This window comes from Falco rusticolus, chromosome 8 (genome assembly GCF_015220075.1).
Source record: "Falco rusticolus isolate bFalRus1 chromosome 8, bFalRus1.pri, whole genome shotgun sequence".
NCBI lineage: Eukaryota > Metazoa > Chordata > Aves > Falconiformes > Falconidae > Falco > Falco rusticolus.
Window position 1 is genome coordinate 55,574,501 of NC_051194.1, and position 25,307 is coordinate 55,599,807.

Here is a 25,307-nt window from a genome sequence, read left to right on the forward strand (position 1 = left end):
TCCTGCCTTCGGCAGCAGCTCACCCTTCCTGGGGTGGGACTGGTCCAGAAAGGGGTTTGGGAGAGCCAGAGCATCCGTGGCACTGCTGCCAGCGGGCTGCCAAGATGCCCCTTCACGGCTTGGGTGGAAATACAGCTGCGCTTCAGGCACGTCTGCTACGGCTCACGTGGAACGGGAAACAGCTGGACAACTCTACTCAAGTCCAAAAGCAACTGCAGAGCTCCCTTTTGTAGATTAGTCCTGTTTCTTCACTGTCATGAATCACATTCAGAGGCAAACCTTTAAACTTGTTTTTTTAAAGTCGGTTATCGAGACAGCCAGTGGCAGGCTATCACGGGAGATGAATTTGAAAAGGGAGGCTGGTCAGATTTTGCAACTAACCGATAAAACCAAATCAACCGCAGAAACAAATTCCTCTACTTATTTCAAAGAGGGAGAAGGAAAAAAAAAAAAAAAAGAGAGAGAGAAAGGCTTCAAGCAAGATTTTTTTTCTTTTTTCCTTCTCGGAGATTTCTGGGAGTGCTTTGAATGCTTGATTTTAGCAAGGAATAAAAGTCCCCGCTCCTGATAGATTGCAGCGTTCTCTGCCCTGAAGACAGATCAATATTACAGATCACAAATAAAGTAGTCAGAAGGACTGAAAACAGGATTTACAACTGAATAGCTACCACACCTACATGAAAATAATAATTTACATTCCTCACCACACCCTATAAACTACATGCAGGCAGCCTGAAACAGGAAAAGTAACAAAAATAATGGGAAAGAGCAGCAAATAGTGTCTTGACATTATCTGAACTGATATGAAATCAGGAGTTGAGGGCAGGGAAGTATTTCCTCTTGAAACCAAACAAAATAACCCAGAAACCTTCAGAGGGTTTAGAGTTTCAGGCTCTCTTATTGAGGGGGAAAAAAAATATCCCCAAATCCTCCCAGATCTATGAAACGCAGACACTTTCCATAGAGAATGTGTTCATTGAAAAGCAATTTTCTGTTAAAAATCAGTTTTGACAGGGTAGTTTCATCTGGGCTCAGACACTGGATGCCACAGGAGCATTTGCCAGGAATAAAAATAGGCATTTAGCTCTGAAGGGCCAGGTTGCCAGGGTTAAAGACTTCTTGCCTAGGGGAGAGGTTCCTCCGTCCCGGGGATGGCCGGTGACAGCTCAGAAGGGATAGAGGTTCACGATTTGTGTGGGAGTCTTGAATAATCTGTTCCTATTTTAATGTGAACATGGGTGGTAACATGGAATTACAGCATGTGGAGGCGGGCTGGTGTGTGCGGATTAATGAAAAATAATGAGATAATATTGAGTATTTATATAGTCTCATTAGAAGGGCTCGGTTTCTGCACTGACAGAAATCCCTGGGAAACGTCGTATTCTGGAACTCCATCCCTAATCTCTGTACCAGGAATTAATAGGACACACAGAGGCTATTTCACAAGCATATTCCTTTGAAAAGAGCTTTCATTCTTAGTCTTACATTTTAAGCGACCCCAGTACTTACACAGTAATCCTTTCAACTCATATTTCATTGAATCCAGAAGTCATTGTGGCTCCTAAGGTACTCTGCTGTGAAAAAAAAAAAAAAACAACAAAAAACACTGATAATTGCATGCTGGAAATTATGACATGCTTATACGATGCACTAAGAGACAAAAATAAGCACTGAAGGGCAGGAGGGTAAAGCTGGGTTTACTGAGGACTAACTACATTAGGATTGACTCAAAAGAAGGAAAAAAAAACCCAAACCCGAGCATGTTCAAACTGCAATCCAAGCAAAATGTATTTTTACTCCCTTGATTATTGTGAGTTTCATAATGCGATTTTGAGGGCCTACCGTTGCCTCCCATTAACACGGTTCTGTTAAATATTCTGCGGTGTCTTGGGGGGAAATGATTTATTGGAGGGCTGGGATCTGACAGTCAAGCACAGAGATGGAGAAAAACGTACTTTGATTCATCACCTTTTAAAAACACAAATTCATCCTCAGATGAAGCTTTAGTAATTTCTTGAAAGTACTGCATAAAAATAGAAATATTAGTGCTACAGAAGCAAAAGCCAGGAACCAACACTTAATCTTTATTAACTGGGAAAATTATATTGGTCTTGGTAAAGTGGCAGAAGGCGCTTGTCAGAAGGTACTGCTCGAAATCCACTTGTGCTGTCACTGCCTGGGGGTGACAAGGGGAATTTCAGCTTAATGCCAAGGTGCTGGCCAGGCAGGTCAGAAACACGCCGCTTACCTGGCTACTGCTACTAGACTGATCCAGTCGATCAACATGAAGGGTGATGCTGCCGTTTAAAAGACTCGCTGCGATTACATCATTTGATCCAGAGAAAATGACGAAATATTTTGAAGCCAGTCGCCTCTCACAGACCAAATCGGGACTTGATGATCACAGCATATACAGACACTGGTCACTGGGGTGATTTTTAAGCCTCTGTTGCAATGAAGTAGGAAAAGGCTGTTTTCAATAGAGTAAGAGATCCCCAGCAGAAGTGATGCAGGGGAAGGATTAGACATGATTCCCTGTTGCCTAGATAGAGTTGAATGGGCCAGGTCAACTTGCCCTTTGCTTGCAGCTGCAGACGAGGTGATCTAGAGAAAAAGGCGATGGCACACCATGGTGAGAGACTCACCCCAGCACTTAAACAAGCACAAACAGCGTGCTGGCCCTGATTCACAGCCAGGAGATTTCTAAGACTTTCTTGAGGCCACGCGCAGAATCTCACTCCTGCAAATGACTCAGCAGCCTTAATGGCTATCAGTCCTTTAGTTTCTGCCTATGAGCTCTCCCCTCGTCTTCTCAGACCCTTACCTGAAGTCAAAGATCATCACCATCTCCAGTAAGTTTTGGGACAGGACCTTGAGTCAGTCAAGCCAGTGATTTCTCTCTTACAATGGCACAACGTGACTTCTCCATGCCTCAAATATTCGGACTGTTGCATCGGCTGAATCTTGGGTCTTTCTGAAGAAAAACCAGTAGTCTGGCAATCCTCAATGGAAGAAAACTGGGGGAATTCTTCTCATCGGGCAGAAGCATTCCTCAGAGACAATGTATCAAACATGACAAACGAAGTTTAAGTTTTATTCAGATGATATCTTAAGAAGTTTCCATTCTCATGTCAATGATGAACAATTTTATTATGGGGAGAGGCTGGTTAATCTTTAACCAAGAATTTACAAGAGATTCCTAAAACAAACCACAAACAACTTACGAAGCTTCATGAGATCTTCCTTTTATTCTGAAGAGTTTGCACTGTGAATGCTACCAGATAGATAGCTGTGTTACAAAAGAACGAACAAGTTAGGCAATGTGAACTACCCCAAAAATCCCTGCTGGGACAGTCACCTCTGGGTACGACAGAGGGGAACTCAGCCAAAAACCCATGCTGAGGGAAGGGTTCAAATTCATTGCTTATGTTCATTGTTTATGCGCTCTGAGTGTTTTCCAGAAAAAGTTGGACCTTGGGCCATCAGCTCATTGCAAAAACATGGCAGACCAAGTGGCAGGTGACCGATGCCACCAGTTTACATAGTAGTATATTAGGGGAAATACTTCTCTAGCTCACGCTGAAGCTGATGATAAGAAAGTCATTAGCTTCAAAGAATATTAAAATTGGATCTGCACCCAATTTGCCATATTCATAACCCCAACTCATAACACATTCAGTCTCTCTAGTTAATTAGTAGGGTTTGTTGTCAGGTAGAAATGAGATTCCTTTGAGATGCCAAATCACCACATGTGTTTACTGCTGCAAGGAAGAAAAGTGTATACATACATCAATGTTTCCAGAAAGCTTGAATGGAAAACCCTTTCATGTCAGAAGTTTATTTTTATTGGTAAAATATTAAATAATATACAGAATTAAAAACTGCACTTACACTTCTGAGAAGAAATAATTCTTGGACAAATTATATGCTTGTTCCTGAGATTCCCTACATTTATTCCAGTAGCTGTGCACTCAAGACAGTACAAACCTTTATAATATAATCCTTTTCACAAAGTATTACAAAGTTTCTGCAGCTTCTTTTATTTATACACACATACAGACTCACACTCTCACATGGTTGTACAACACTCACACAGGTACAGAGTACACACATACAGATGTGGAACCATGTGTATGCATGTATACTAAGAAGAAAAAAAAAAACCCCAAAAAACAACAAAACAAAACCAAACAAGAGCCATAGTTCAGTCTATAGCGGCAAAAAGTTTTTTAGCAGGGGGATACAGGTTTACATTAGGGCTGCTTACATGCACCACTGCCACAGTGACCATTTCTGAACTCCTTTTTATAAGAGCATGTTCCAATGACCACGTAAAGCAATGGGACGATTCCCAGTGTCTTCACAGGCTTCTGGAATAAACTCTTAATTTAAAAGATTCCTCAATTTGAGCTCAGAACATTTGTGACAGAACCAAAAAATTGTAACCTGGGAGAGAAGTGGTCATTTGCCAGGTCACTCACCCAGCCTTCTTCAGGAAAACAGCACTAAAGTGGGCAGGATGCAACTCCCTATGAGTCAGGGGAGATGCCGTGACAAATGGGTCAGACCGCACAGCCTGAAATTACGCTCACAAAACCGTGCATGCTTTGCTATGATCCCACCGCTTCAGCGCGGTCCCTGCATGTGGGAGGACCTGAACAACCTACGTGAGGTTACCAGAATTTGGCCCAAGGAGTGTGAACCACTGGGCAACCGTGACGGTCACCCATTGAATGCATTTTTCTTCTTGAACTCGAACACAAGAGTCTGGGAAATCATTTTGGCAATCAATCAGAATGAGATACAGTCTCCTCACCTTTGTTATTATTAAAAAGAAATGTCTTAAATACAAATTTAAAAGACAAAAGTGGCTACTGTGCATGCGCAGTAACTGCCTTTCAAAGAAATCTCAACGGGATTTTTTTTATTTTTTATTACGTACCTAAATACATATTTACAGAACACCGGCTTCAGTCTACGGGGGAGGAAGGCATTAAAAATACACTATATATAAATATGTATGATATGTAAAACAAGTCCCATCTAAACTTATATAAGACAAGGACAACTCTAAAGAAGCTTTTCTGGTCTCTCAGGTAGATAAAGGACACGAGTCCTGTAATTCTTACATAGGCAAATCTCTCCCATTAGAGTAAATGGCAGTTTTGCCCTAGCTAAGAGATTAGGCCTAATCCAAAATCCACCATCAAAGCCAACAAGAGTCTCCACTGAGTGGGTTTTGGATTAGACCAAAAGATCTTTTTATATATTTTTTTTGTTATTTTTAATAAACATCAATATTAAGTGCTTTTCTTGAAGAGAAAGCTGCAATTAGAAAAGAAAAGGAAGGAAGGAAGAAGCAAGAACAGGTATGTCCTTAATTCATACAAGGGATGTGTTTCAATGTCAAATAAAAGTTGGAGTTAAGGTATGGGCTTTAGCCTTAATTTACAGTTTCTCACCTTTTGTCAATCAAAATTTTAATTTACTTGAACATTTATCTTTGAATGTATTTAAGACAGCATTTTGTTTCACTGACTTGTGTGGACTGAGGAAAGAAAAAAAGAAACTACTGTACATTAACACGATGTCAGGGAAAGTATTGCACTTGAACAGAAAAATAACCCAAAAAGGTGGTTTTGTTGGTGTTTCGGTTTTTTTTTTTTGTTTTTTTTTTTTTAAAAAGTAAGATAAGCAAATCATCCATGTCTGCAATGAGCATGTTTAGAAAGCAGGATCCAAGAATGAAGCATTAGAAGCAAATCTGGGGTTGGTAACCCCCACCCTGGAATACAACAGTAGTAAAACTTTTTTTTAAAGCATTTTCTTCCAAGAGGAAAAAAAAAAAATTATATGACTTTTTTTAATTTACAATTTTAAATCTTTCTAAACATTTGCATTAAAAGTTTCCAGTTTCTCATAAAAAGATATACATTTTAGGAAAAAAAAATACAACCAGAAAATAAAACCAACTAAAAAGGAAGGCAAATATACAGTATTATAATTACATCACTGTGGAGTCATCTCGGAAGGTACCCTAGATCTTTACAGTGTTATGAAGAGCACGTACCTTAATTTTTTTTTCTCAAATCAACTATCTTTTTTTCTTTTTCCTGTTTTTAATATAAAACTACACTTGAGTACAAAAATATGTAAACAGACTGTACAGCCAATGAACAAAAAAACCCCCAAAACAAACCCCAAAACCCCTAGACAGCCCAAAGCTACAAGAGATAAGAGCAGGCCCAGACTTAAAGCTCAGAGGAGGAAAAGGGGGTGAGAGAAAGAGAACCACGGAAAGCCAGAGGAGACTGCTACATGGCAGAGGAACTGAACGTGTTCAAGCTCTGAGGACACTTGACAATTCGTCAAATAATTGATCACAGTTTCAGAATCTGAACGACTACAAAAATAACCAAAAAGTCCTTCCCTTGTTACAGTGTGTTCAGGAATGAAGAACATCCATTTCCAGTAAGCAACGTCAAATCCCAGTAAGTGCATAGTAGGGGATTCAGTGACCTCTACCCCTTCAAGAAGCTTTTCTTATTTGATGTCACTTGAGGTAAAACTAAATGGCCCAATTTACTGCAAACTGGCCTCGTTGTGCCAATAACAGAGTCACACTCTCCACCATGCTTTGCCGGAGGCATCCGTATTTTATCCGTGATTGAGAATACAGACCAGAGGCTGCCGGTATTCGCGTACCGCCGAGTGCGAGGGATTAAGGCTACTACACAAATATAAGGGAAGGCGTCTTCACCGCCGGGCCCCGCCACCGAGGGCTGACAACCGAGACCTAGCCAGGGCTGCTGCGCTGTGCCAATTAGCAAATAAGGCCCTGATCTCACACATAACGGTAATTATTAAGCACACGGTTAACTGCAAAGCTCCTGTGCATTCCAGATCTAATCGAAGGGATGGCAGGAGGCTAATCGTGCTCAAACGTTTTCCTGGGCTGCAGTGCAGTCGCCTAAATCAATACCTGCTGCAGGAAGGGAGCATCAGCCCCAGCTCTGGGTCAAGTTGCTCCCTTTCTCCATACAGGGTACACATCTATACGAGCCCCTCGTGAGACACACACCGATTAATTTCATTGTCATTCACTCTGTTAAAATACTTCCCATGCTGCCAGTAAATACATCACAGTATTCGTTCTTTTTTTGAACTGTAAATAATATGAGCGATATTATGTAAATAATAAAGCAATGCAAGTCTTTCTTGAAATGGTTATTTCTGTCCACTGACTGATTAGGTCCCAAGACTGGTACGTAAAGGAAGAGTTTTTACAGAAGGAGAGAGCACGGGCGATTACGCTCCTGAATGAGGACACACATGGACCTACCCATAACCACCTTTCCAAAGGCTGGAAGCGAACAGGAACCGGGAATGCTTGTCTGTGTGATCAACTGAAAAGCCAGGTGATTTAAATCAGGTACTGGTTTTATCGTTACCTTGGCCTGTTAAGCGTGAAGCACGGCAAAACATCGGCACACCACCCGCTCCTGCCTGTCCTCTACTCACTTCAGAGCCTCAGCAGAGGAGGACACAAATCACACCCTTCCAGGCATGGCCATAGGAGGCTACGTTAGAAACTGGTGATCATGTCCTGGGCCCATACTTCGGGACAACCCTTCATGGGATAAAAGGGAACACATTTACTACAAAACACATTCTGCCCCTTCCCTACCTAATTCCTCGTCCCACGCACTCTCTGTGACTGCCGTGGGCCCGGAGCCTGCCAGAGAGGTGCTGAGGAGCCGGTGCCAGGCTGCTGCGGGCTCGGGGTCTGCCGGGTGGCATGCTGGCATGGTGACATGCCCTGCTGGCAGGCGTGATGCCGTGCACATGCTGCACGCTGAGGTGCTGCACCCGCACAGGGTAAATAACTAGATCTGAAACTAGGTCACCAACCTGCCAGGAAAGTACCGAAGCAAACACTGCGCTTTTCACCAAAGTGTTCCAGCTAGTAAGCCCCCATAACATCTTCCACAGATGGGCCTCTCTCATCTCTCTGTCAATTGTTAAGGTGGCAGCAGCACGACAGTCAAACTTGCAAACCATTTCCAAAGGACTTTTGTTCTTGCCGGATTTCTTTTTCTGGGTTGAAGCAAGCGGCAGATGCTTTAAAGTCTGCTGCTGTTCCTAAATCGGAATTTAAAAGCACAGCTAAGTCCATTTTCAAGCAGGTCTGAGTTAAAGCTCTGGAGGGGCAGCAGGCAGGAGCCCCCTGTCCTGGCACCCCACAGGGCGCTGTGCAGCTGGGGGCTTTTGCAGTGAGTCTCGGCACTGCGCTGGGGACGCCGTGGTGGTTGGGACCAGCTCCGAGACCAGCTCTGGCTGGGCTGCTGGAATGCACTCCGCTAGGGTAATTTTCAGCCCTTCCCACTCCTAAAAGCCAGCTGACTGCAGGAAATCTCACAGCAAATTACTAAGATGGTCCTCTCTCCGGGTCGAGCTGCCAAGGGGGTGTGGAAGGGGAGAGGGATCACTCACTGCGCCATAGGAGAGGGGATGTTTGCTTTGGGTTGTGTTTTGTCGTGCATTCTGAAAGGGTATGGGAGGATATCATGAACGACATCACAAACTTCCAAAATGCATTTGAAAAAGGCACATAAACAATAAAGCATATATCTAATTATACGATACCATATATATAAATATACTTTCTCAGAATCTCCAGCTGCCCTAGACCACAGGCCATTATCACCATCCATTCTTGTTTTTAAATGATACTAAGCCAAGCTAAGATGCAACTTTGTAGCGTCAAAGCCAATTTCATCACACTTTTCCTCAAATCCCACACTGAGTTTAGGCGACTCCAGTATCAGTGCAGCCTCCCTTCTCCCTCTTCATTATGTCATAACGCACATCGAGAGTTAAGGGCAGGAATATTACCTAGCTAAGGAACTGTATTGCTGCAGCTCCTGTCCGTGGCTGAAATAAGCACCTTTCCCTAAATTATCTCCAAAGTTTCTTTCCGGAGGAAGCAGTGTCTGTTGTCTGGCTTCTTTCAAACACAAAAAAGCTAGCTCAGGACCTAGACAACAGTAATAATGTCCTATTAAAGGCCAGTTTGGAAAGGTTTGGTTTAATTCCTGGCCTCTGCTTTTGCCTGACAGCCCCGATTTAGGAATGCCCTTGTAAACAGAAAGAAATTTGGAAACTCTCAAAATTGGGAATTTCTTCACCTTGTAGTAAAATATACTTTAGTTCCACATGGCTATTTTGCAAGCTGTGTCCTCACACAGTAGAAACTACTACCATCAAAAAAATCAGGCCAATTAACAAATTTAGATTCTTTCTCCCTAATACAGACCAAGAGAGGTTAATGCCTAGACACCTTTCACATCACATCATAGATGGAAGCACTTTTTAAGGAGAATAAAATTGTTTTAAACCCATAAGTTACTGAGTAAAGAGCTGGCTTTCCTGAAAAATGCTATATATTTTAATGTGCACTCCTAACTGATTGCAAAGAGAGGTGGCTGTAAAATTCATTGGCCATAACAGCAGATATATAGATAATGCCCTTTGCTCCAAGAATATGGATCATACCAAGAGAATAAGCAGTCACACTCCTATTTCAATTAATAGGCCTGTAATACTCTAAATTGAGTCAGAATCTTGCTATTTGATGTAAAAAGAAGAAAAAAGGTTTACTGGCAGGGATGTGTGCAGAAATTGCTTTTCTTTTTTTTAATGAAAATGGGGAATGTTCGCAGGAAGCCAATTCTAAATTTGCAAATGCATGTTTTTAACTGGAAACCTGATTCCAAGAATTTCAAGAGAGACCAATAAAAATCAGCCAGGTTCAATTTCCTACACCAAATACTTAGAACAAATGGATCTGCAGGCCAAGGATTATCTACTGAAATTCCTAGTACACTGTGAATGACTAACGAACTCAACAAAACTGAAGAGCTTTTCTTAGAAATCAGCAGAGAGCAAGCAACAACAACAACAACAACAAAAAATCTCTTGAGGCCCCATTTTGCACACTTCCCTGTAGGGGCAAACTACTCTATATAAAACCCTCCAATAATTTTCAGTAGAAAGTGAATACTAAAATATATGCTAGTCCAAAACTGTTCAAAATTTTAACCAGTATTTAATCTTTTTACCTTCCCTAGCTCCAGGATGAAAAACTGCAGTGATTGTTCAGAAAAGGACATCGATAATAAAAATTAAAGTAACTCCTCAGCTTCTTGCTCTCCAAAAAATGCAGTTTTTTGAAGATAACTAAGCTGGCGTGTTTCCCCACTGCCTCCCCAGTTCTCTGTGCCTGTGATCCCAGGAAAAGGCAGTACTCACACACAGATCTCACATGCTACCATTGGAACAAGAAGCTTAACCGAAGCCAGCTACAAAACCACTGAGCCTCCCCATCCGATCTTTTAAACATCCACAGAATATCATATCTATGAATGAAAGTGCACACTAACAAAATGCAGATATAATTGCAGACAACTTATTTGCGGATACGCAAGACAGTCTCTGCCTTTCCCACATTCCAGTGCTTTCCCAAACACAGGCAGAAATTTTTTACACTTTTTACCTAGGGCAACTATTCAAGAAACCATAGCCTGTGTTCTCTCCACTGACCACAGAGAAAAGAACAGTGTTGCTCCCCTCAGACTGAAAGGGATTGCCGGCAACCTTTTTCTCTGGCTCAGGCACTTGTCCTTCTGGAGGCCCATGCAAGCCTGGTGACCTTCAGGCCCAGCATCTTTCCCTTTGTTCACTGTTCTTGAAAGACCCTTCCTGCCTCAGCAAAAATCACAACCATTTTTCCACTTACTTTTTTTTTTTTTTTTTTTTTTGGTGGTATGCTATAAAAGCAACCCCCCTTTTCTGAATTTCCAAGCACATCCCAATGCAGAACATGGCCAACTGCCTCCTAAGCCAACCTTCATAGCCACAGAGAATCAGACGTTACGGAAAAAAAAGTGATGCCCTCCAGCATCTCTCTGCTTTTGTCCTGCAAGAACTCCTTTGATTGCACCAAGCACAAGAAAATGAGAATGGTCTGGAGGACGGCAGTGGTTCATTTGCCTGAGTTTCCCCTACATTAGGATGAAGAAAGGAGGAGGGGGAGCAACGCAACGACATTAAGAACAATGTTGGGAATAGGTCTTTAAATCTGTCTCTCCAAAGCCCGTATATTCCCAGCCTTGATAGCTCTCATATTACACAAGATGACATTTCTCTCCATATTGTACTATAATTAATAGGCTACTGCAAGACTTTACCAGCTCCTACTTAATAGCATTTCAGTGCTGGGAAGCAGTCATCAGGTAATCTGGCCATGATCTACTGTATCCTTTCTAAACACAGGTTCTAGCTGCCAAGAGTGTCACTGTAAAAAGATTTCAATCAATACCACTCAGCTCCTACTTTCAAATGCTCCAGGTCTAGGAAGAGAAAAAAAAAAACAACCCAGTACCCTCAAAACGAACAGCAAACTGGCATATGCACCGAGTACGCAGATTGAAGTGAGCAGATGGGAATTCATTATGGCCTGATCTTGCTCTCTCTTTTATACTTTAGTAACTTTATACTTTGGAAAAGGTCTCATCAAGCGCATGGAGACTGTGTGCATGGAGGGGGTTAAACCCATGCAGATCTTCCCATTCTCAAGCTGTGCTCTTGTTGCCAAACAACAACATTTCAATTGTGATTGGTACAAACAGTTGGGTTTCAATGGCAATCTGTCACGTAGGTTTAAGCCCAGTTTTTACTGATGCAACCTGTGACTTGCTGGGTGGTTGCTGGTTTTGTTATTCACTGGGAGAGAAAGAAAGGAAACAAAACAGATTGGTGGGGTTTTTTTCTTGTCCACTCTGTAGTTCAAGGACTTGCTCTGGAGTTTGTTTCTCCATGTTTTCCCCACAGTGAAATGAATAAATTAGGAAAAAAAATGGAATCTGCAAATCCAAATCAAAGTACAGCACCTGCATCTCCATGTATCACTTTCTGAAGAAGCAAGCAACGTCATATGCAACCTGTTGGTTTGCAGGGCTTCTGTGCTCTCCAAAAGAAAAGGCTATCCAGCAAAACCTGCAAACACTTCTACCCCTAAATTAAAAGCAGAATCAATGACTTAAACCCAAAAGGAAGTCATCAGTTCAGCAGATTAGCAAATAAGATGTCAACAAGAGAAAAAACGGTCAAGGCTCGGATCCTGATGTAGCTGAAGTTGTTGGGGTAGTTCCATTAAATTCAATGGCGCTGAGAGGATTAATGCCGGCCAAGGATCTGGCTCCTAGCGTTTTCCCATCTGCAAGTCTTAGTTTAGGCTGTTGCCAAGAGGTTAACACTGTGACAATAGAATGAGAAAGTATTTATATAATTATTTACCTATATATACCTATATTTAAAGAACACTTTGTTACTAGTACTTTTGTCCTTTTAAAATCGATAATTTTATAACAAAATTATTTCAGAAGAGCAGCAGAACCTCTTGAGTAAACTACAGACTCTTTCACCCACTCCTAGACCACTTACTGTCCTAGAAGCAAGTTTAAATGTTATTTCTAAATGCTATCTCTTAAAACATGGGGTGCAACTAAATAAGTAAGGCTCCCAAGGATCTCTAAGAAGCCAGTGAGTCAACACATAGGCATGGAGTAACAGCAAATCAACAGTTCTAAAAAAGGTGCTTCGTAAGTTAAGGAAAATAAAAATACAAAGCTTTAGACTTACCACAGAAGGCCCTCAGACTTATGAAACTAAACTGCTGTAACGTGGTACAGTGTTAAGACATATACTTCTTTTTTTAGATTTTATTTTATTTACATTCTAGAGGGGCAATACACACTGAACCCAGGAAAACAGCTCACCCTAGAAAGTAATTTTGAAAGGAATATGGACTTTGATTCGTGCTCCTAAATCCCTAACAGTTTTGATTTAAACAGAATTGTTCATTCTGCAGAATAAAGTTCCCTCCCCCTTTCCTCCAGCCACCAAAACCCAGCACCCTATCTACACATTTGAAAAGGGCTCTCCTCTGAAATGTTTCTACCTATTTGTCTGAAATCATAAATGAGTGGCATCTCATCGGGACTTTAAAGCACCTAGCAGGGTTGAGTGATATCCCAAGACAGGACACGACGTACAGCTGACTGAGACAGAAATGGACTGCCTTTCAATTCCCACAGAAAGCGAGGCAGGTCACAAACCCCTCTTTTATCCCTTCCCTTCCTTCTTTCCATTAAGCTGGGCAGAGCAAATGAGGTTGGGTCCACAAAAAATAAGGTTAATAATAATAATTAAACAACAGCAACAACAACAACAGCAACAACAACAAAATAGGCATCTCAATGTCTGAGGAAAAGTGGGATTGTAAGTGCAGTATTTCTTCATGTGCAGTTCTACTTCATACGAGTCCCCTTTGGATGAGAAGGCCTAGTGGAATGTGTGCTCCCCTCGGACTATGTGCGACGAGAACTCATAGCGGTCCTGGCTTCGGTAGCCACAGATGTTGCACTCTAGCGGGTCCCGGTAGCCATGGCAGCCCATGTGGATGGTGTACATGACATGGTCCAGGAAAAGGACGCGACAGTGCTCGCACTTGAAAGCCCTAATCTGCTCCCCTTCTCCGTTGATGACCTTGTAGATATCCTTTAAAGAGCCCTTAGAAGCTTTTGTGGCATCCAAAGCCTTGACGTCCTCCTTCATATAAGCTGGGCTTGGCTTTCTCTTGGGATTTAAGGCAGAGTTTCCTTGGTAGGACTGGCGGTCTTCGTGGCTGCTCTCTGAGTCAGTAGAATCCAGGCAGCTATTGCTGGGGGAGCCCTCTCTATCCTGGGTTCGACTCTTTGGTCTGATGAGGGAGATCGGGCCATCCATGTTGTTCTCATGACTGTCAGCTGTTTCCCTACTAATGGGCCTTTCTATCCTGTTAGGATGATAGACCTGAGCGTAAGCTGAGCTGATGACGGGGGCCACCTCTGCAATTGTGCTTGGTGTGTGCTGCATCAGGGGGTGAAGTGCCTCAGCTCCAAGGTAGGTGATTGCATTGTTGATGGCTTGGTCCATCATGTGAGACTGCATCAGCTCAGCCTCCTTCTCATAGGACAGGTTCATATCAAAGGGAATATCTGGATAGCCAAATCTCATGAGCTTTTCACCTAAGGGACAAGAGCAAATGAATGAGAAAAATCAATGTAATCACTCCAAAGTTTCACTGTAAAAGGGGTGGAGAGGGACAGAAAACCCCTGATTTGGGGTGATAATCATTCCAGAGTCCAAAGTTATCCTCCCTCTACTTGTTTACTGACCTCCTGCAAAGTTTCTTTCCTGACATAGGTAAACCTGCAACCTCACCAACAGCTTTTTTTTTTTTTTAAATTTTATTCCAGGTGAAGCATGTGGCTGCAGCAACCTCCAGACTAATTCAAAATCTTCCACTGGGTCTGTCTGTGCCCCTGCTCCAAGTTAGGAAATACATGTTAACTGGTAGGAAATAGGATCGAACCACTGAGGTCAGTGAATCTCCATTGGTTTATACCATTAGACATACTTTCCCACAATTAAAGGAGGCAGTACCACATGTTGCCTACGCTCCAAGGTGCCTCACACATACCTTACAACAGGGCTGCAGAGCGAGAAACCTAAGCAACAGGTACAGGGATGTGGTACAGTGGCACCTTTAGAGCCACAATCTGTAAATCCTTCAACCAGCAGAAAAAAAATACAAAATGCCTGCATGCGGCCAGAGAACGGAGCAAGGAACAGGAGCACTGGGGGCTGACCTGGCATCTCATGTTCCATCTTCGTAGATGACTATCTTCGTATTTCTCCCCCTCAATAAAAAAATACCCTATCCTAAATGTTTTGGACCGAGAAAGAGACACCCCCCCCCCCAGTGTCTATTTAGGCAGGAAAACAAAATACAGAAACCACATGTATAGCTTAGTTTCATTTGGTAAAAGTCAAAAGCAACTGTCATTGACACAGGATAAATAAATACATAACGATGACGAAGCTGGCTGATTCATCAGTACGTAAATCCAAATTCACATCCTTGTAACCTTTTTAAATCAATGGCATTACAGATATGTGAAACCAGAACCACATGCTGGTAAATTTTGCTAGTCACAGGGCATGTTACATATCACAGCTCTCCTTTGAAGTTAACAAATTTACCACTACTTATATCAGGGCTCAGCTCAGCAGCACTGCTTTTCCAGTGATGTCTTTAGTGTTAGTACAAGGAAAGTTCATATAATATTTTTTCTTTTTAAATAGAAAAGGTTATATGTATACATGTAAGATACAAGTTACCATGCTCGTATGTGTTCACACATACAAGTATTAGCTGGTTGTTGACAGTTAACTTTTTAAGCTGATTTTACGAAGTCTGATGATTTCAGTTGATTTACATTGTCTTTGTTACTTTTCACTGCCTGAGTACATTAAACCAGACTTCTCTTCAATAGTGTTAGCTAATAAATTCAAGGAGTCACTGCATACAAGTGGTTTGGCTATCCAAGAATTAAAGAACTCAAGAATCTTCTATCACGTTTTGCCAAAATTGCTTGGAACGAAATGTGTATAAACCACCATAAGAAAGAAACAGAACTGTAATCCCAAATCTCTTCCAAATAGCATTAGTACATTTCAACATAGCTATCACTCAGCTATTTTATTTTTGACTATAATAGTTCATTCCACTTAGCATGGCTTATCTTAAAGTGAAGCATAAAGAGAGAAATAATTTTACATTACCCACGGAACAATCATGTTATCCTTTGAGATGATGCATCACTTTTGCTTGGGAACTCAGCCCTGATTAGCAAGGTAATTAAATGCAAGTCTAAAATGAAACATGTAAATATCCCTGCTCCCTTCAGCAACACTGCTCACATGCTTCTGATCAGACACCATGTTCATGTACCTCACTATGTTTCCCTGTGGCTGGCTGTGTTAGACTTATCGCTTACCAAAACTAAGCATCATGTAGAAAACTGTTCCTTTGTTACACATTAGAAATTTGGAGAAAAATAGGGAAGGAAGGAAGAAGCAAACAATGCTACAATGATGGCCTTTGTAATCTAACATGACCTAAAGATGTGCAAGCAAACATCCTCTTCTCAGTGTTTCTGGTGTGGGCTGGCAGCCCTGCTGTCTGCAATGGCTGTCCTGCTGCTGACAGGATGGACAGCTCTGTAACAGGAGGTGGCTCCAGCCTCGGTTGAAATTGAGCAGCTCCTTCCCAGGTGGGGCCAAAGTGGGACTGGAGGACAGCTCCAGGCGGCACGCGGTGTCTTTGACACAGTGGGAAGAAAGAGATGGAAACAGAAAAGTCCGCTGGTCCCTGTCACCTGCTCTGGCTACCTGTACCGTTCCTGTGTTTGAATAAACAACTGGATCTAGTAGGAGTCTGATCCAGCCACCAAACACACTGGCAGTCTTTTGAAGGCTGTACAGATCAAGAAATAATACTTATCCTTTATGGACTACTTGGATGAATGAGGCAAACCTGATTTTGATTCCTTTTCTCTTCCACGTTTAGTTACTCCACTACAGACAGTGGAGTAGAGAAAACCGTAAATTGCCAGTGACCTGAATTATTCATTCCTTTAATTATAAAACAGTTCCAAAAATGTCAGAGCCTTAGAAATGGAGTGTGACATAAAGAAGTAAAATAAATGATAACATGGGGAGGAGAGGGCGTAAACCACAGAGCTTGGAAGAAACATTAACAAACCAGTCAAACATGGTTTTCAATTTTAATTCCTCTTTAGACAAATCCGTACTTAAAACCAACTAATCAGAGTAATTTTGAATTTTCACGCAAAATCATGCTCAAATTCTACTTATTCTTGCCCTACGTTAGTGAAGTAGAAGAAGAAAAAATCTCCACTGTGGTCATCTTATCATACAACATTCAAAAAACCTCAAACCAGGTATCTGAAGTTAGATCAAAGCACACTGACACAGCTGTCCTGTGTTACCTGTAATCCATCTCATTGAGTATCTAAAGCAACTGCAATGCTAGACACTTGGGAGAAAGCTGCAAGAAACCTTGGAGAAAGCAGTTACAGAATTTACCACTAGGTAAATTTCTTCCTGACTCCCATTAACTAGAAGCTGATTCAAATTCTGAAGCCAGTTAATCTTCATCTGTTCTGAGACACCTGTGTAGTTTTAATTTTTATTATAAACAACCATGGTTTTGTCGTAAGCCACATAAATGTCTCCTCCTGTATCCGGCCAGTTCCGAACCTCAGTGACTTACTCCGTGAGAGTAAGCACCACATCCAAAGTGAAAATGCATGCATCTGCTTCATGTGACCAGCTTGAAGGTGGCTGCTTTCAATTTTGCTAGTGTCTGCTTCTCCCCTCATTGAAGGAGACACAAAAAGAAGTACGCAGGCTCCTGCGCTCTGTAAGTTATACTTTCTGACTCCACTGTTTCAACAGGCTGGTAAGACTTGTACCTCAACAGCAGACACATAACCAAGTCTCTCTCTCAGAAATTAACTCTATTTGCTGTATGCTGCTTCCTTTCCTCCTGACATTTCAGGCAGAGACTGTGGTCCATAACCAAGGTCCCTTGGAGACTGCTGATCAGAAAGAGCAGTAAAGCATTGATAGATGTAGCACACAAAGATTTTAGCTTATGCTTACATGACCTTCTCATAAACACCATTAAGTTGGTTTGGACAGATGCCACGCTTGCAGTATGCACAGGAAAATTTCCTGCAAGCAACAGAACCATTACAAATTCTTCCTGATAGAGCTGAGCAATATTTCATTGGGAGAAAATGGGAAGAAAAGTGAGGTCATAGTGGAAAAAAAAGAAAGGTAGCAAAGAGAGACTGCTGTTACTCAATTCAAACACTGTGATGCCATGAAAGATCACAAAAGGAAAAGAAAAAGATACAGTAAATATGAAAGAGGACACTTCTTCCTTACAGCTGGATCTGGATAAAAAGCTGCATGTCACATGAAGCACTGAATTCCTAGCCCCAGATAATTTTGGTATTCCGTTTTTCTATTACACCTATAGAAGAAACAGATTTATCTAACGAGCATACCCTACTGAAGAGAAAAATAATCTGCTACAGCATATCTCAGGCAAGGATTTCCAATCGGTAAATTTGCTTTTGAAGACAATAACAACATATGGTCAATTGCACATGAGTGGACAAATAAAATAACCTTCCTGGTCTCAAAAAGAGACACTCATCTACAGCTTCCAAAAACCGACTCAATTTATGCATCCACAAAGTGGCTTGCCTCAGTGGTGAGGTATGCTTATGATGAGTAAAATATACTGCTTATGGGAGCAGGCCTGGGTACCCCAGAATTTAAGGGAAAGAAGCAAGGTCTCCAGCCCTCCCGGACAAAGTCTCTGGCCCCTGCAAAGATAACCTCCGAGAGGCATTGCAAGCACAGTTCTGTTCAAGTCTGTGGACAACTTGGGGCTGGGGGTTGGGGGGGGGGGGGGGGGGGGCGAGAGTGAGAGGTGTGAATACCCTTCTTCCTTTTGAGGCTGTACTGTCTCTGAGATCTAGACACACCAGTTTACGCATCAGCATTGTTCACTATTTCACTGTTGACTGCAACCTGCAAGAACGTAGAGCAAGAACGTAGAGCACTTGCTGAGACAACACTAGGGAAACCTGCTATGATGGGCCCACGTTTACAGTCTCATAAAGGTGTATTTGGCTTGTCAGTAGAGTCCTGCTCCCATTTCCACCCTCTTCAACCCCAACTGTTGTCACAGCAGTAAATTAAATCAGAGTATAAGTCTTCCAGTTCTTATTAGCTATACAGTAATCCATTTCAGACCACTTTAAAAGACAACAGCCCGAGAATTAAGAGCTTTTCTCTCAGAAGGACTAATAACAACCCAGGAAATCCTGACGTCTCCCAGCATTCCTCGTGTGGGTTGGATCATTCCTGACCTAATCTTGGCTTAGCACTGGTATTTGGGAATGGTCAGATGTCTGTGAGCTGTCAGGTCAGTGTGTCAGTGCCCCCCAGGTGAGCTGCAGCATGCTGCTAGCCCCCTACTATTCAAAACCATGTGGGTTAGCTTAAAACCACCTTCAGTGGTGATTTAACAAATCCATCTGAATCTGCATTTAGCTGAGGGGCAACAACTTTTCTAAATGGCTGTGTTAATTGCTTACAGTCCTCTGATCCTCACACTGTAAGTGTCCTCAGAGTAGGCAGAATGAGTATATGACACCCTTAAATTCTACCACTGTCCTTCCAGCGAGTGTGGAAAACGCATATGACATGACTTTGGAGTCTAGCAGCACACACTTCACCCAAACTCTCCCCCTCCTAAGAAGTTTAGTACTGCCTCAGTAAAAAAGTTTTAAGCCAGAGCTCAAACAAAGACAAGTTCCCCATACTGTCTCCTGTTACAAGCTGAACAACTTTAAAATGTCGAGACACAAAGCAAAATATGAATTCTGGGCCTAGGATTCTAAATGTGGTAACCATGTCATCCAATGTTGGTTTATATTCACGCATTAATAAGTTTATTGTGTGCAGAACACTGCACTTGGAGCAAGCACTTCTTTAACAGAAGTGATGCGATTTTACTTCCTCATGCTGGTATTATCAGGCCAGTTGTTGCCAACTCTCAAGAATTTAATACAAGTTGCAAGTCTTGAGATACTTGTTTTTTTAACACACATATGGAGACAGATAATTATGTGAGAGTCTTAGCTTTTACTTGCTGGGGCAAGGAGAGGAAAGATGACAACTAAATCTCAAAAGGGCCAGAGGAAAGTTAAGAAAAACAAAACAGCCTTAAGGCACAATAAAAAGCTGAAGAATTTCTAAGCCATTGTCATGATTCTGGGACCTCACTTTTGAATTCCCTGGGTTGGTAAAATTGATTCAATAATTTTCAGGATTTCTCGCTGTGATTTAGCCACCTCCATTGTTGTCCCTCCCCATCGCAACCAAATTCTGAGCACGCTACTTTTCCCCTTATTCTTCTGACTATTACAAATAACAAGTAACCTATACCTACGCACTAAAAATAATAAAAGGCGTATTTCAAGCTTACCCACAAACTTCTGTGGGGTGGAGCTTTTACGCTTTCCCATGTTGCTTGTCAGCTTCTCTATAACAGCAGGTCTCTCAAAAGGCACCAGAGAAATATTGTTGTCCATCACAGGCTCTTGTTCCTTACAATCTTCCATAGGAGGTACTACATAAAACCAAAAAATCATATCAGACAAGTCTGGTCTACACTTCACAGATGACACACATCATTGGAACCCTGCTGATTGCGCAACAAGTGCAACACAAAATAAAGCAATGTGCAAGAACACACTGGGCATCAAGATAGCGATCACCTTTAAGCAGAGCCACATTTACAAAATGCCTCTCTTTGGGACCATCTTATTTAGCAAAAGCCCAACTTTAAGCACTTAAAGGACTTGTTTTGTTCTGAATATTCAAGATCCCAGGTGAGGAGGGGACACTTTTGAAAACTCACTCCGTAGATGGCATTTTCTGTTATTCTCCCTTCAATATGGTTACCTGTTCCCAATGTAACTTTTTAGTTACCGTTTTTTGTAGCTTCCTTAACTTCATGCTTATCATTTGGCATGCTTACCATACTTATTTTATTTTCACCTTGATCTCAATGACTAAAAAACATACAAGGCATTGATAACTTGTGTTTCCTGGGCCTGGCTGTGCATTCCCCAAGACAAAGGCTTCCTGAATGAAGGATCTGTTTGTTAAATCATGCTTCCTCTCTCCCAATGCAAGATTTTAAAATCAACAAACACTCTATTGGAATTACAGGATGAACATCGCATGGAAATTCCCTTCAGAATCAGTCACAGAAACTACAGAAATTTTGATTAATATTTTATACCTTCAAACAGACCTAACAACCTGTGAATGCAAGTCTCCATCTGTCTTGGATGTCACCCACTTCTTGGCATCAGCAGGGAGCATTCCTGTGCTATGTTAGGGGAATGCTCATACATTGTCTTTGAGACAATAACAAGAAATCAGTGAGCCCTTCTGTCTTTACTCGTCTCACTCTTTGTCACTTTTTGGGTCGGGGAATAAGGTGCTAGAGCAACAGGAGTACAGGAATTACACGGGCTCCTGACCAGGGTGGTGACTGGCTCACACAGGGCTTTATGTCACTTGCTGACACAGCTATTCACTAAATACCTACAAAATACTCCGTTTTTTGTTGAGCATCCTCTTACAAACAGCAAGAAGGGTCAGTGGTACCATGCTGTGGATCAGACCCACAGAGTCCAAGTCCTTTGCAATCTATGTCAAGTGTGTTTCCATGTGTAGTTCTGCTCTGCTGCCATGAATTTAATACATGGTTGTCCCGCATTCATCTTCAGAAGGTAGCAAGAGAAACTTGAGAAGGATCAGCCCCTAGTCCATGTGCTAATGGGATAGCTGAGGTGCAAAAAAATTATTTGAGAAGAACAGATGGCAAAGAGATGGAAACAATGAACTTGCACAGAGTTCCTACAATCTGTAAACTGTGAGCAATCCATTGCATTCCCTGTATTAGATAAATCTTCCCATGAAGTCATGGGTGATACTGCTGAGGTAACAGAAAAGGACTGAAACCTGTATGTGTCTTCTGCTGGTCCTCCTCTGGTCTCACCCATGGCAGCCTTCTGTGTCACAGACACCTTCCCCCTGAGACTGTGCCACAAATGAACACCACCAGCCTACTTTCCTCCCATTTAACTTTACTACCTTCAGCATCCTGATATGGAATAATCACTCCCCTATTCTTAAACACACAGCTGTTTGTTAGCACATAATATATGAAAAATAGGGTGATAAAAGCCTTGTCTTTGCCTTCTTTCTAGTAAGGAAGAGCAAATACCAGGCAATTACAAAACAGAGTATCTGCTCAGGTGAACTTCTCAATTCAGACATTCATAATAAGAAAACATGGCAATTTATTCATTTGATTCCATTTGTGCCTCTGCTGCTATGGAAAGCCGAGTACTTTCAGGCTTAGAATCTACCATATGCTATAAAATGATTTACTCTGCTGCTTTTTTATTTGTACAGGATGCTCCCCCTGAGAAACACAATGGTTTCTCATTTACAAGGCAGTCCTGCTGGCATCAATGAAAGAGAGGAAGAAAAAGCATAAATATGAAATGAATCTAACATTGCAACAAAATGGGATGCAGTGTTCAAGTGACCTAATTAATGCCCAGTGCAGTCTAGGAGGTTTGGAATACTTTAACAGGTAAGGTTATATTTTTAGGGTTATTTAAATACTGTGCTCGGTCAGGAGCTATCTGCACTAGTTCTACCCAAGTATTTACCACGGAGATTTGGAAGAAAGGAAAGATTACATCTGTTGATTTTCACTGGGAGCTGGTGTCTGACTGTGCTTTTCGATTACCAAAAATCAGCGTATGCATGCACATTCACACACACAGGGCTTGTGAAACCCTGGATCCCTCCTCAGTGGCAAGATCCATCCTCACTTTGATGGAGTCGGGTTTGCACATGGATGCCACTTCAAGAATTTCCAGCTCTTGGTGTACGGGACATGGTGGTGGGGAGCTAGGGAGGTGCAGAGGGCTCCAATTCCCTGCCGGGAAGGCCTGTTAAGGGCATGCTAGCTTTGTAGAATTGTACTTACCCACAAAATCAGTTGAAAACCTCCTGATTACTTTCATAGCCATCTGATTAAGCCCCAAATGTAGTGACATTTGTATGTCTTATAACAATTAAGTAATAATTAAATAATTCTACTGTTGGGCATATGTGTGTAAAATTTCCTATACAGAATTTGAAACCTTTCTTCCATGAGAAATGAATAGTGCTAAAAAAGACATCTGCTCTTCTCTAAGTCAGGCAAAAATTCTGCTTGGAATCCTTTAAAAAGTAAAATAATCACCAATAAAAGCTTTTTTTCTATCACTCCCCATCTTTCATGCTGTAAGCTCTTTTTCCCACCTCAGAACTCAAGTCTATAACCCAGGGCATGGCTCTTTTGCAGTAGAATCACTGAATCATGCCAATACTTGTGTTATGATGGGAATAAGTTACCAGAATGTGCTTTGTTATGTAGATTTCTTGGGAGAAGGGAGAGATGGAAATAGTCTGGTTTCTGAAACCATTTAAATTGCATGCCAAACCAGACCAAACAGGTGAGATATCACATTTTAGAAACCTAGAGAGTTAAGCTAAAGATCACACTGTCTATTCTAAATACATTAATTTCAATTTCAAAATACACAAATAAAGGACAAATAGCCCAGCACACATCATTTTTTTTGAGGAAAAACAAAACAAAAAAAAGGGGAAAAACAACCCAACAGTTATCACAAATCAGCTGCTCTGTAATGGAAGCTCATGTGTACACATTTACTCTGTGGTAAATGCATTTCTTTTTTTGTTGTATTTCATCATATTTCATTACCTTGGTAGTGGGAGCTACCGAAGAACAGCTGAGACATTATAACTAGCTTTGATATAGCAACTCATTTTATACTGTGAACTTACGGTCTCAGCTCAGGAAGGCTTTTTTATTCTAAAAATCAAGCATCTAGTCCATGAAAAGCCCACGCTCGAGTATGTTTCTGTTCAGGGATGTTCTTAATCAGCTATCAAGGTGTGCTCCTGGCCTGCCCACGCAAACGTTCACCATCTCTGTCACTGTTTATGGTCTCAATTGCAGTTAACATCAAATGCTGTTTCTAAGCCCAAACTCTCAATTGACAAACCTGGATGGTCTTCAGAACAGTACTCACTCTCCTGAAGACACTGGTCTTTATATCATAGTGCTCAAAGTGGCTATTTTTTAGTTTTTACTCCTTAATTTGTAGGAAGACACACACACTATTAAAAAAAGTTGATGTTGTCCAAGTGAGGAAAGAATAGGGAAAAAAAAAGAAAAAAAATTACCAAATGTGCGTTTTGCTGATAAATACCTTTGTGTGCAGACAATTGATACTGGGCTAAGTCTCAGCTGGTATATGTTAGCATTACTCCACCTACCTCAACTTGCTTTCCTAAGCTCACCATATTGCTATTTTTAAAAAAGTGTGTGTGTGCAGGGAAATGACAGGAAGTATTCCCATATTCCCAGGGACCACAGTGTGATGTCTCCTGTGGGACCAGCATTTTCACGATGTTTTAAGCAATTCTGTAAGAGGGAAGGACACAAGGCCACTGCGTGTTTTGTATTCATCTGGCCTTTGAGCCTCGCACAGCCTAGGACTAGGCTTCTTTCTCCTTCTCCTAAAATGAGTATCTTTCTCCACTCCACTTTAAGAATTCCCCTGGACTTTTTTCTTTATGGAGATGGAGAATAACACATAACCAGGTATAAACCATAGCTAGCCTTCAACATTTCTCCCTGTTCATTCCTGAAAAGGTCATGTTCTTGGCATTCAGAGACTGTAATTTTTGTCACCCCCAACACACCACTAGCTAGGAAACTGCAGACTAATTTCAACCTCCGGGCCCAGCACTGCTGAGCTGAAAATTGCCAACAACAAAGCCATGGGAGCTCTCTTGCAGCAGCTGTCCTGCTCAGCAGGGAACAGGACCTAGCCACAAGGAGGGGTAGCTCAGCAAGCAACCTGCACCCTGCAAGATGATGGAGAGAGACCCAGAGACTTGTACATTCCTACCCACACACAGAAACTAGCCCTCCTTCCCCTCCCCTTGTGGCTGTAGTCAGGTGATCTAGCCATGTGCAAGACAAAGATAATTGAAATTAAAGGCCTCCTCAGGGCATAGTGAAAGCACCCAAGTAGATGTCTGTACCATGCCTATAAACTGATCAACTTGAGAACAATGCTTGAAAAAAATCCAAACTCTCTAGGGGCTGCCTCCACTTTTCTGGAACAATTAATCTCTGCAGAAATAATTTAGAGTGATGTTAAAAGTTGGCCGTTTTGTTTAAGACCCAGCACAGCTGCCTGTGCCCTTAAAGCAGGATGCTGGTAGGGATAAGAAATTCCCCACCTCTACCTCAGGAGTCACACCAAAATGCATTCAGATGCTTCAGAACACTCAGCAGGAACAAAATACTACAGAAGTATTTGGAAAGAGAGTCAGGGAAACTTAACCCAAATGTGATAGAAGATAAACCAATGATAAAAATCTCCAAAGCATATACTTATGCTCAGGAATATACTTTCCATGTATGACATGGGAGAGAAGAAAACAAATACCTTTTTCCAGGTTAGACTAAAACCTAACTTTAAGCTGAGAAATCATTTGTACACTCTTCCTTGGTGTCTTTATAGTCCCAGGAGAAATGACTTTGCTGCAGACCTCTAAAGGCTGTTGCTTATGACCCTCAC

General features: G+C 41.8%; 1 protein-coding gene across 8 annotated transcripts in view; it reads right to left on the minus strand.

The window, feature by feature from the left end:
* Positions 1-3,807: 3,807 nt before the first annotated feature.
* Positions 3,808-25,307, minus strand: part of IKZF2 (IKAROS family zinc finger 2) — a 120,973-nt gene continuing 99,473 nt past the window's right edge. For 7 of the 8 annotated variants that reach the window (XM_037398026.1, XM_037398023.1, XM_037398025.1 and 4 more), the window contains 2 exons: positions 20,039-20,182; positions 3,808-14,129 (listed from right to left, as the gene is read on the minus strand). In XM_037398026.1, coding sequence (XP_037253923.1) covers positions 13,405-14,129; positions 20,039-20,182 — 869 coding nt within the window. In that variant the 3' untranslated portion in view covers positions 3,808-13,404. The remainder of the gene's footprint in view (positions 14,130-20,038; positions 20,183-25,307) is intronic. The other variant, XM_037398027.1, reaches the window with a different exon arrangement.